At 44.8% G+C, this 13,003-nt stretch overlaps 1 protein-coding gene across 4 annotated transcripts in view; it reads left to right on the forward strand.

Annotated features, from left to right (window-relative positions):
- Frmd4a (FERM domain containing 4A) overlaps window positions 1-13,003 on the forward strand; it is a 307,939-nt gene that overhangs the window by 115,647 nt on the left and 179,289 nt on the right. For all 4 annotated transcript variants that reach the window (XM_021215326.2, XM_029547334.1, XM_021215327.2 and 1 more), the window contains exon 2: window positions 9,379-9,444. In XM_021215326.2, coding sequence (XP_021070985.1) covers window positions 9,379-9,444 — 66 coding nt within the window. The remainder of the gene's footprint in view (window positions 1-9,378; window positions 9,445-13,003) is intronic.

Below are 13,003 nucleotides of genomic sequence, written 5' to 3' on the forward strand. Positions count from 1 at the left end.
CCTGCCTCTGCCTCCCGAGTGTTGGGATTAAAGGAGTGTGCCACCACACCCTGCCACTCTCTTCAATTCTAAACAGCTATCTAAACAAAAGGCAGACTTGTGTTTTCCTTTGAAAAACAAAACAAAATCCTCTTCATCCGCCAAAAACAAAAAACAAACAAACAAACCCAAAAACCAACCACAAAAGCAAACAAACAAACCGCCCCTCTGCTGTGGTCTTGAAGCTACGGCAAGGGAGAGGTGTTTACTTCCATCTTTCTTGGTTGAAGGAGAGCATCGGTTGTTAGGAACACTTAAATGCTTTTTATGCTACTTTGTGTATTCTGTAGCTTTGGAATTTATACCTCACCCAGACTCCCTTTCACATCTGTACAGGTGCATGCACTGTGTAGAAGGCATGCATGCATGCACTATGTAAAAGGCATGCATGCATGCACTGTGTGGAAGGCATGCATGTATGTAAGTGTATGTGCCTTGCTTGTGATTTGTTGGAAAGCGAAGCATGCCCTTTCTAACCATCCTGCAATGTCAGGTCAGGGACTGTTGTAGAATGTTGTCCTCTAAGCTTAACAGCTGTTACCATTTTAATCAGAACCACCTTGACCACCTTGGACTTGACCACCTTGGTTGGACTTGTTGACCTTCTCTGTTGGAAGGGGGTGGGGAAGGTCATTAGACTCTCATGTGAGATCTCAGCTGCTCCTGCCTGTGCCTCGCCTGTACCTCCATGCCAGCTGGGCACGATTCTACCCAGCTGCAAGTGCTCTAGTGCTCTCCTGGCCTCAGGGAGTACCTGGGGCTGCAGAGTGAGCAAACTCAGCTGGGCAGAGAGCGCCATCTTCAAAGCTATGGGGAAGTGACCATCCACACTGAGGAAGGCTTGTCAGTGGGCATCTGGTTTGGGGTCAATCATGCTACTGTAACTAACCCCCATAAACTCATTGATTCACCAGACTGGGTCCTGGTGGAGTCATCCTTTGGCCTGTCCTAAGCATTGTATCTTGGTTGAGTTGGCATTTTGGTCAGTCTGCCCAGGAAAAGTTCATCACACAAAAGTATGCACATCAGAAAGATCCCCCTAGGGCCATTTTGTGAAGCCTGTTGGATGTACTCACCACTTGTCACCTTATAAACCTTAGACCTGGAGAGTGGCTTTGAGTGTTTCTGACCTGTCTCTGTTGCAGAGTATAGGACAGGATGCCTGGATTCCTAGGCCTAAGCCGAGTATATCTTAAGTGTGTGCTTTGGGCACAGCAGTGGATTAAAATGGAGATGGCTATTAGTGTTTTGGATCCCAGCAGGATTGTGTGGACAGGATTGACCGTTAGGAATTGGAACTTCAATTCACACAGGCCTCTGAGAAACTGCCCTCGCCTCAGACATAGCTACCCCAACGGACCCCTTGGCCTGAATGTGGCCCAAGACCCCAGGTCTTCTTTTCTTTTCTGTATTATCAGAAAGAGAGAGAGAGAGAGAGAGAGAGAGAGAGAGAGAGAGAGAGAGAGAGAGAGAGAAACTGAACTTCTTGCTGTAGATAATTAAAGGCCCAGGGAGGAGAAATGTCCTTAGGATAGGCTTGCTGGAGATTCTTGGGGACACCCACCCCTCCCCACTTATAAGCTTCTCCAATGCAAATGTGCAAAATGTTTGCAATTGCAGATTCAACTTGGCTGGCCCACTGCTTTGTCATGCTAATTCCCTCCTAATAGAGCCACTCAGGAACTTCCATCTGGGTTGCATGAACTGCAGCTGTATTCTGCAGCCAAGGGCTTCCTGGGCATGCCTGTGTATGCTCTACTAAATCCAGGAGCATCATGATAAAGGCAGAGGCAGCACAGCTTGACAGTGGTCAGGGCAAACTAGGGGCAAGGTAGTCTCTCCAAATAAGTCTTCTGGTGGGCAGCACTTGTACCATCTTTCTTTGTTCTAGCTCATTTTAATATGCTAATTCTTCTAGTGTGTGCACGTGTACACACAAGTACACCTATGAGTGTGTGCACGTGGATGCCAGAGGACAACATTGGACGTCTTCCTTAATCTTCACCTATGGTTTTGTGTTTGTTTTTGAGGTAGCATCTCTCACTGAACCTGTAGCTCACTGATGAGCTGGGCAAGCTTGTCAGTGAGTTTCCAGGATCCATCTAACTCCCTTAGCACTTGGAGGAGGCCACCACTATGCTAGGCTTCTGACATGGGCTCTGCGGATAGGAACTTTAAAATCCTGGTGCTCGTGTGGCAGACACTTAACCAACTAAGCTGTCTCCTCAGATCCAACACGCTAATACTTTCAAAAAGTGAGCTTAGACTCGAGGGACAGTTGTAAGAAAAGCAGACATTGTTTCTTCTTTTACCTTTAGAAGCTCTGAGCAGAGGGGCATCCTTCCCACTGAAATTAGGCACTTACTTCCATTGTGCATGGTTAATGGTGGGAGGAGTATTTCTAACACACTATGTTGCCTAAGACCTTTGTCATCTGTACGTGCACTGTCAGCTGGCCTTGCATGAATCAGTGTGTGTGTGTGTGTGTGTGGGTGTGTGTGTTGATCTCCTCATGGCCAGGAGATGCTCTATGCTCTATGGTGGTTGAGATTTTGTAACCTTGCAACCTTTGGATTCCTAACTTCGACTTTGGTCCTTTCTTTATCCAAGGAGGAAACTTTCTTTATCCCGGAGGGGGAGGGGAGGGGAGGGAGAGGAGATGTGTGAGGTGATGCTTTCAAGGTGACTCAGAAAGCTAGAACTCCCACTGTGATTTAAGTTGGGAAGTTATAGTCATGTCCTTGGAATTTCCTTCACAGCCAGCAAACAGCCTGGGTCAAAGGTCAGATTGTGAGGTGCTGTTGTAATGCATCCGGCATCCTTACTGCCTGTGGTTTTAAGGGACCTTATGAGCAGGAAAGATAGACAGTTTCTGAGTTCTGCTCTCTGCTCCTTGCTTTTGAACTCCAACTTCTCCATTTGGTGCAAAAGGACTCAAGAATAGGGTTTTAGGTTGTTTCAAGACTGTTGACAATTTTCTAAATAAATCATGTCTCAGGAATGCTAGTTCTTATTGCATGCAATTCCCAGGAGTCATTAATAGTTCTCATTGTACTGCCTCGCCAGTGGGTCATTGTAGGCACAAATTTTTTGCAACCAACTTTTAATAAGGGTTCAACATCTCCTCTAGCCCACCATCCAGCAGAGGTAGTGGAAGAGAAAAGTTATTAGGATACGGGGGAAGTGGACCTGTTCAGCAATAGTTCTTTGGGAGTGAGCTTGATCTTCTCAGCAGTTCAGTCCCATAGCAAACACCAAACAGGACTTAGCAGCTGCAGACCAGTCCTCTTGCCAGGCAGCCACCAGGCAGCTGTAGTTCAATCCTGAAGAAACGGCCAGACTCCCCAAACCAGCCTGAGGCGCGGCTGCTAATGTGGAAAGGTGCCACTGGAACCTCACCAGCAGTTCTTGTGCGAGTTTCCTCCTATGGTGGCGCTAGCACAAGTTGAGCCCAGCAAATGCTATGTAAGGTGAACCAATAGATGTGTGGTTTTAGCAAAGAATAGCAACGTGAAGCAAACCAAACTAAAGCTCAGTGCTCGCCCCACCACGTCTGTGGGCTCATATTTATACTCCTTCATCAAGTGTCCTTTCATACGTTTGCTATGTCAAAACATCCTTTCACCCGTGTCTTCTTCAGGAAAAGAGTCTTTCACGTGTTTGCTTTAGCAAGACATCCTTTCACCCATGTGCCCCAGCAAAACATCATTTGACCTAACTTTGCAAAGCATTAAAAGTTTTCACTTCAGGTCATCTCAGAAACGCCAATGAGTCACACCTTGGCAACTTTCTTTGGTTTTTGTAAAGAGACATTAGGCAAGAGGTGTGCAGTAACAAGGTTAACATGATTTGCAGGCCCGTGGACGTGTCCTGAACAGCTGTCCTCTACCGTCCATCCTCTTCCTCTACTCTAGACTCCAGGATTCTTTCAGTGTAAAGTAGCCTCAGAAAACCGAGACGCTATAACACCATGTGTTAGTTGACTTTCATTTTCTTAGGAGAAAGAGAAGGTATAGCCCAGGCTGGCCTCAAGCTTGCTATTTAGCTGAGGATTACCTTAACATCTGATCCATTTGCCTCTGCTTCCTAAGTTTTGGGGTTCTAGGTAGTCTATGCTATCTATCATGCCCCGTCTCATTTAGACTTAAACCTGGGACTAGGGTACACCTTAGGCAGGAGGCACTCTCATCAACCGAACCTCCGATTACTGTCTTTAGTTTTCATTTTGAACCACAGACCCTTTTTTTTCTTTCTTTCTAAGTTCAGGATTTGTTACTTTCGCCAGGATGTGTTAACCATTCACCCAAGTGCAATGCACGTCTCTGAAAGGGCAGAAACTGTGAAACTGGTGCCATTCCTTCAGAGTTCTTCTGTACGTGCGCGTGCGTGGCCTATGAATCGGTAGATGAAAGAAAAATTCGGAAAGAGGGTATTCAGAGAATGACTGAAATGAGGAGGAGGGCTGGCGCCATGGCTCGGCAGGTAAAAACATTTGCCTCAAGCCTGACAGGCTGAGCTTAATACGCAGAAGGAGAGAGAACCACCTACTGAAGTTGTCTATGGTCCCCATGTGTGCACTGCACCGTGTACAACACACATGCAAATAAATGTAAAAAAAAAAACCAATAAAGTACAAAGGAAATGAGGTCTTTAGAGGACAGGTGATAAGAAGTACATGGAGGCCGAGCAGTGGTGGCGCACGCAGCGGTGGTGGCGCAAGCCTTTAATCCCAGCACTTGGGAGGCAGAGGCAGGTGGATTTCTGAGTTTGAGGCCAGCCTGGTCTACAAAGTGAGTTCCAGGACAGTCAGGGCTATACAGAGAAACCCTGTCTCGAAAAACCAAAAAAAAAAAAAAAAAAAAAAAAAAAAAAAAAAGTACATGGAATTGGGCACCTTGATTTTATGTTAAGAAGATACAATACTCATGATAATATTTGAGTTTTACACTCTAAGAAAGGGCTTGTTAAACCTTGATGCTGTGCTCTGTATCACTGTACGGTGTGTACAGGAGAGCGTTGGCAGAGGAGCTGTTTGGGACCATCTCAAACCCATTCCATGAGCCAGAGACCATCATCTTCTTATAAAGTATTTTGAATTCACCATTAAGGGATGATTGTTATTAGTAAGTAATCTATGTTGTTTATGTTTAAGTCATGTCCCAGAGGAGACTCTAGCACCACATGTCAGCATACAACATTGCCATATCAGGCTATTGTAGGGTTTCTTTTAAATCCAGAAATACAGGTGTAGCCCCCACTCCCCCTACCAACCCATTCTATAGTGTGTCTTCTACAAGTCACTTTTGGTCACCTTTTTCCATTTTGTCCCTCCTCCTCCTCCTCCTCCTTCTCCTCCTTGTCTACAGGAAGAAAAGGTGTCCCAACATCCAGTCTTGTGTATAAGGAAATTCAAGTTATAATTTACAAATTACTGATGTGGTGTGTGTGCACACGTGCACTTGTACTTGTGCGAGTGTACTTGTGTGTCTGTCCATGTTGGGTGTGTGGGTGTGGAAGACCAGAGGACCTTAGGTGTCATTCCTCAGATACCTTGTGTTCTGTCACCTGTACCTGTTCACCTGGTGTTTTAAGACAGGGTCTTTGACTGGCTACCCAGGTGACATAAGCCCCAGGGACCCTCCCGTGTCCACCTCCTGGGACTCAGCTTGCAAACCTATGCTGCCATGCCCGGCTTTTTGTTGTCGGTTAATTTTGTCATCTAGCAACTCCATACATGCCTAGAATAAATTCTGATTACATTTCACCTCTTTATCTCCCTCCTGTTCCTATCACGACCCCTCGACTATCCCTACCAGTCCCTTTCCCCAGATTAATTCTTAACATTCCCAGGCTTGTTATTTTGTGTGTGTGACACATTTAATCAAGGCCATCCATGTGACCATGGCGTGAGAACTATTCACTAAATCCTGATAGGGTCCTTGGTTGGGCTTTTTTAATGGCGTCTTTTCCATGGGTTCTGGGAATGGAATTCAGTCCTTGTATTTGTAAGACAAGCACTTTATAACCAGAGCCATATCCCCAGTACTGAATCACTTGATTTCAAGTTTAAAATCGACACCATCAAACTGATTTGCTGAGTAAGAAAGAGTCTCATCAGCCCCATGCCCCAAGAACTAAAAACTCCTCCACCTTCCTACACGATTTCTTTTTGAAGCATGATTTTTTGTGTGTGTGTGTTGTTGATACATTTAGGTTAACAAGTAACGAGTTTCATTGGGTTTTTGTTTGTTTGCTTGCTATTTGAACCATTGTTCAATAGTGCAACATGATACATAGCTGGGCCAGTTAGAGAGGACCCACCCATAATAGAGAGGACCCTCCCTTAAGCCAGAAGTATCTTAACAGCAAAGTTTGACACCCCACTTTCAAAATAGCACTTCTAGTATGGCTAAAACCAACGACGCACTTGGCGGGCCCATGTTACTATAGAATGTTTAGGCAGCAGGGCTTCATGATTAGAACCGAAGCCAGCTGACACTCATGCTCAGCCTTGCTGTCCAAAGGATTTCCTTTGAGGGTGATTGTTGGGACTCCGATTGTGTCTGTGCAGCTGAAAGTTGAGAGGAGGGAGGGAGGCAGTATTATTTTACAGCCGTGAGGACGAGAAGACATTTCAGCATGCCTGGCAAGCCAAACAATGCTGCAGATGTCTGCTCTTTCTTTGTACACACCCACAAGGGCAAGCCTGTTTTGAACTGACGATGAAAACTGGGTTCTCCGATCTCACTTGTGAAGGAAACAACAAACAGGTGCCCCTTTGAGACACAAACCACAGCGCTGCTGTCAGAGGAAAGCTGTGCCTTCCAAACGTGATGACTCAAAGGGTTTCTGTTCCGACTCTTCGCCGTGCCAACTCTTGTAGGACTATTTTGCTTCCTGCAAGGGAAGCATGGAGCACACTTGCAGTAAATACTCTGTCAACACCTCAGTACATGGTCCAAAACATACTGAGGAGATAAAGTGAAGTTAGTGAATTTTAGTGGGGATTTTATTTTTCAGATGAAAACAGGGTCTGAGAGGTAACATTTTAAGTCTGAACCTGATGTGCAATGACATGTTTTGATAAAGGGACTCTCAGTTTCCTTTTTATAACTTGATGGGGCATACCTTTAATCCAAGTACTCCAGAGGGCAGAGGCAGGAGGATCTCTGTGACTTAGAGGCCAGCCTGACCTATATAACTAGTTCCATGCCAGCCAGGGCTCTGTAGGATCTAAATCAGATGCCAGCCAGGCCAGCAAAGGATGGCCTTAAACTCCTGATTTTTTTCCCCTCTACCTCTCAACTGCTGGGGTTCCAGGCATGGGCCCCCTTTGCAAGCCTCTGATAAATGGTTTCTGGTTGTATTTTTCGGTTGTTTTTAACAAATTTCAAAACAGCATGTTAGATGGTTGTACACATTCCTTCCTAGGATTCACTCATACACAATGATGAGCTGAATCATTCTAATGAGAGCTGAGTGACTGTAGTTAAAAAATTATATCCTAAGTGTTCATGCTGTGGCTATTAAATGCCCGATTATTACTGGAAGTTAACATTTCTGGTGTGACTTTTTCTGGAGAAAGAATCATTTTGACATGTTGGCATAGCAGCCTAGATTTCAATCTAATTTAAAATTGTAATGACTTTTATTGAATAAGAGAGCAATTGAAATAAAGATTTTTTTTTTTTTAAAAAAAAAATAATACCAGCCTGCTAGGACATCTCATATGATCAAGGCTAAAGGAGCCTCAAGTCTCGAAGGTCAGATGAGGACTTCTCACAGAGCTACATCATGTCTGAAGCCAACTGACTGGGCTAGTATTTGCAAACTCGCAAGCTGACTAGTGGAAGCTTTCCCCGCCCCCCCCATTTTTCATCTATTTTATCCCTGTAGGATCTCTGTTATGTGAAGCTTGGCTGCTAAGTCATTGTCACAACTCAGAATCAAGAGCCCTTTGAGATTAGGCACATCCAAGCAGCAGTGGTGTTTAACGTAGGTCCCCAAACCAGAGAGATCTGACAGAGTAGAATGGTGGTAGCTGCCTTCTTTGGAGAAAGAGGGCATTTTCTCCTGGGATTCTATGACACAAACGTCTTGGTGTTTAGTTCCTGGAGAATAAAAAGTGGTATCTTTTCCATCTTCCTCAGATAAGGTGGTCATGAGGACTTTGACAATAATAGGGTAAACTTAAATGTGTCCTTTAATCTGTTTGACATAGCTGGTCCCTGGGGGGCAGAGAGGGAGGCTCTCAGAGAGACTTTAGAGCAGTGGGTCTCACTCTTCCTAATGCTGCAACCCTTTAATACAGTTCCCCATGTTGTGGTGACCCCCAGCCATAAAATTATTTCTGTTGCTACTTCTAACTGTAACTTTGCTACTGTTATGAATCATAATGTAAATATCTCATATGCAGGATATCTGATATGTGACCTCCTGTGAATGGGTCATTCAAACCCCCAAAGAGTTGAGAACTGCTGCCTTAGAATACTGTAAGATACTTAGCTGGAAGGGGCCTATAGATAATTGAACCTCAACAGTGGTATTGGATCCAGCTAGTCAAGACCAATGGCCATTTTTCTCCCAGAATTTTGGGGTACCATGTGTAGAAGCTAGCCATTACCAAAGTTAAATTTTGATTCTTAATTATATTAAATTGATACTTAAATTAAAAAATAAAGGTAATATCTAAAGTCTATGATCCCAGCTCTTACTATACCTTGCCTTTATCTGTACTTTGTATGTGTCTGTGGGTGTGGGTGTGTCCGTGTTTATACACATGTATGAAAGTACAGCTTATGTGTATGCACCCATGTGGAGACCAGGGGTCAGCCTTGGGTTACACTCCTTAGTCTCCACCGGTTGTTTGAGACAGGGTCTCTCTGGCCTAGGGCTTGCCAGGTAGGTCACCATCATTTTTGGAGGTCAGCAAGGGGGATGGGTGAGAAGGAGGCACAGACTGGGTCCTGAGTTTTGCCTTTTACTCATGGTGACAGATACTGAGGAGCTAGTAAAGACCAAGTGATCAAGTGACACTACCGTTCAGCTTTCTGCTACAGAGGCACATGCTAGTTCATTTCACATCTACTTCATAGATCACAAACACCTGAAGACTTAGGCTCCATCTTGTGTGCCTCTGTCGGACAAGCTCCACCATACCAGTTGGTGCACAGAAAGGTCTCCATAAATGTCTTCAGCCCAGCGCCTTCTTGGCATTATATGGCCAACTCCCAGTGTGGGAAGCCTCATTGAAGGGCTAGTGATGTTCAGCCCACAGACCTTCAAGAACTCCATCCAACTACTAAATGTTCAGTGACCGTTCATTGTCTTCTCCCATAGATGACGGAGGGCCGTCGATGTCAAGTACATCTCCTTGATGACAGGAAGCTGGAGCTCCTAGTACAGGTAAGTCCTTCTGGGAACACTTTTCCTGCTTCCTCTGTGACTAATGAACGGGCTACACAGTAGATTTGATGGTGGGTGGAGGGGGGTTGTCGACTGTGCTTATGTCTCTGTCTAGCAAAACCCGAGAGACAGTGGGGAGACACACCAAGGTGTTCTGTGTGTGTGCTATTTTTACTTGTTCTATTTCTATGTACAGCCTGTCTCTGGTGTTCAAGGCCAGATGTATATATAACCTATTGTTAAAAATGTCTAGAAGAGGAAATTTCTGCAGCTACCAGTAGCTATTCTTTCTGCTTGGAGGGAGTTAACAACATTGTAACCTAAATAACTCCTGTGTCTGAAACTGATGCAATCTCCCTCAGAGGGGAGAGAGTTCCTTCTTTCCAAATTAAGCTTTCATAGTATGTGAAGAAAGAAAAAGCACCAGTGTCTTTCATCTGTCCCCTGAGGACTAACAGCCCCCTTTTCACCCCAAGGCCTGGGTGGCTGCTACCATCAGTGGCAAACAATTAGAGAAATTGAAGCAGGAAATTAACATATTTCTCCCCAAACTGAGAGCATATTAAAAAACAAACAAACAAACAGACAAACACACAGAACAGCCACAGAAGGCATCAGAATCCTTGGTCTTAGATGTCTTCACCTGGCTCTTGACAGGGCCATTGCTTTACCCAAAGCCTAAAGGATAAGGGTGATGGTGACTCCAAGCCTTGTCTAAAGTCATTGGAAATCTAGCTCAGTCCCAACCTTTTATGACACTATTGGTTTGATATTCTCTGATGTTGTTCTTATGATGGTCTCCTTTACTATCACACACATACATGTTCACTCTCACATACACACTCATACACACACACACATACACACACAAACTCACACACATACTCTCATACACACACACACACCACATACACTCACTCACTCTCATAAACACACTCATACACACTCACTCATACTCATACACACACTCACACACCACATACACTCACTATCATATTCACACACTCTCTCACACAAGCACACTCACTCATACACACTCATACACACTCACTCATACTCTCATACTCATACTCACACACACACCACACACACACTCACTCTCTCTCTCTCACACACACACACATACACACACACATTTGTACACATGTATGTGTGTGCTGGGATTACAAACATGGGCACCACATCCAGCCACTGCATGACATCTTGCCGTGGAGACTTTTCGTCACAGGGATGGAATGCTGTCTCTACGCTCACTCTCAGGGCATTCGAGACAATGCAAATTACACATGTGCAGACTTATCTCTCTGGCCTTGGACTTGCTTCTTGGACTTGAAAAATGATCCAATTACAAACTTTAAGAGTTAACACTTTCAACAGGACTCCAATAAAACAGCTGCTATAAATGGGTTGCAGAAAATGGAGAAAGACTCCTAATTACACCACGCACACAGCCATTATTACTCCTAGGCTGGTAGGATTTCTTTCCAGCATTTCCTTATTTACATGTTGCACCGCTGCAATTATAATATATGCATAAACTGTGCACTTTATATTCCCTTATATCTGGGTCCTTCCTGTGTCACAGTAAGTTATCTTTATTAAGAGCTGGATAGATTCCAGAAATAGATGGTTGTTATCTAATCATTCACCCATTTAGGTGCGCATTTAAGGTTGCTGTTTTTCTGCTGTACAATGTTTCCACTATTACAAACAAGTAACTGTGACTGCCCTATCCTCGCGTGTGGCTGACTTACATTCTAGATTATGACCTTAGTAGGCTAGATTCCACGGCCTGCAGCCTGGGGTCCCATTTGGGAGACTGAGGCGACACAGCGAAACCTGAGCAGAGTTTCTCAAGTAGAGGAGCCTTCCCCTCGCTGACACTTGGCAGTTAAAGTTGTTAAGAATCCGTGGAGCAGTTTATAGAGAAGTGGCCTGTGGGGTGTGTATCACATGCTTTTCTGAAATCCAAGCTTGGGGGCTTAGAGAGCAGCCACCTTCAGGGACAGGAAATGAGACCACAAAGAGCGGCCTGGTTGCTGCTGATTAGCAAGCCGCTCTGGGGAAAGTATGAACGGAGACAGCCGAGATGACCTGTCCAAGAAAAACTAATTACTGCTACGTACTTTGAGAACAATTATGTTAGGCAATCAGGAGAAACTTAGCCTCAACCCTACAAAGTCAAAAAAAAAAAAAAAGAAAAAAAAAAAGAGAAAAGAAAAGAAAGAAAAGAAAAGAAAAGAAAAGAAACTCATGTCTCTCCCACCCTTTGGGGAGTATGCTTTTCCATTCGGTTCCTCTTCCTAGAACTCCGAGTTTCCTACCTCTTGTCCTGTGAGCATGGCTAATTCCCCTTTCCCATCCTTAACCCCAGTGGCTTCCACTGACCCTCCTTCTACTCTCCAGAAGCCCCCACCTGAACTTCTCTCCTACAGCACAAGTCACACTTCATTTGTACTGCTTGTACAGTAAGTAACCATGTGTGTCCCTAAATGCCCAGTCTGCTGTCTGGCATGCAGTGTCACCAAACACTGCTGTTGAGTGAAGGAAGGCATGATCCTAAAGGCATTTCCTATTGCTGCCTTAGAGGACTTCTTATCATAGTACCGACTGCTCAGCTGAGGATGCGGTTTTGATAGACACAGTGTATACATGTGTATTATGTGCACACACATACATAAAACAATTCCAAACCCCATGGCAGAGTGGGCCTCAGTATAATTTTGAGGAACATGGTTACAGCTCCCCCTTTCTTGCTGGCATCATCACCTCAGGGTGCTAGGAACCAGACAGCCACAAAAAATAATTTCATGCAGTCACATGAACTTGATCACTGTTAGCATAATATTTCCAGCCCCCCCCCCCAAAAAAGTGTGGCCACATTTCTGCCATCGGATGCTTAAGTTGGAAAGCAGCTTGATATTACTGAGTGAAATCTGGATGACTGTATAATAATCCTGATGGCTGTATAAGTGAAGCCTGGCCCCTGGGAGGGAGGATAAGAAGTCCACAGAGCACCTGCGAGGAGTTTACCCTAAATGCCCAGGCAACATTTTGGCACCCTTGTAGTCCCTCTAGGAACTGCTGGCTGAATATTTATCCACTCTATGGGTGGGTACACATAGCACCCCTGTCACCCTTCAACCTGTAGTATCTTGCTCTGTCATCAAAACTTCCTATCATTGACATGCTTCCTAAAAGAAAAAACAGGACAGACAGAAAAACTTCGTTAGAGGACGAGGCCACCGGATCTGTGACTGAGTCAGTGTCCTGAAGCGTCAGCATCCAGAGCTGGGACATCAGGCAGTTTGTGTTCAGTTTGGCTTCTCGAGCTCTGTCTTCCTACTGTGGCTCCTTTAAAATTCTATTTTTCCTTCTGATTGGAATTCCTATTTGCAGGAGCATTTTAAAAGAAGAAAGTGGGGGATGGGGGAAGCTGGAGATAGTAATGCTTGCCTGTAATGTCTGCACTTAGGAGACACAGCGATATGGATGTAGGCTTGAGACCCAGCCTAGTTTACAGTGGCCAGCTGGAACTTCTTGGCCAGATCCTAACTCA

Source organism: Mus pahari, chromosome 16, assembly GCF_900095145.1.
Source record: "Mus pahari chromosome 16, PAHARI_EIJ_v1.1, whole genome shotgun sequence".
NCBI classification, from domain to species: Eukaryota; Metazoa; Chordata; class Mammalia; order Rodentia; family Muridae; genus Mus; species Mus pahari.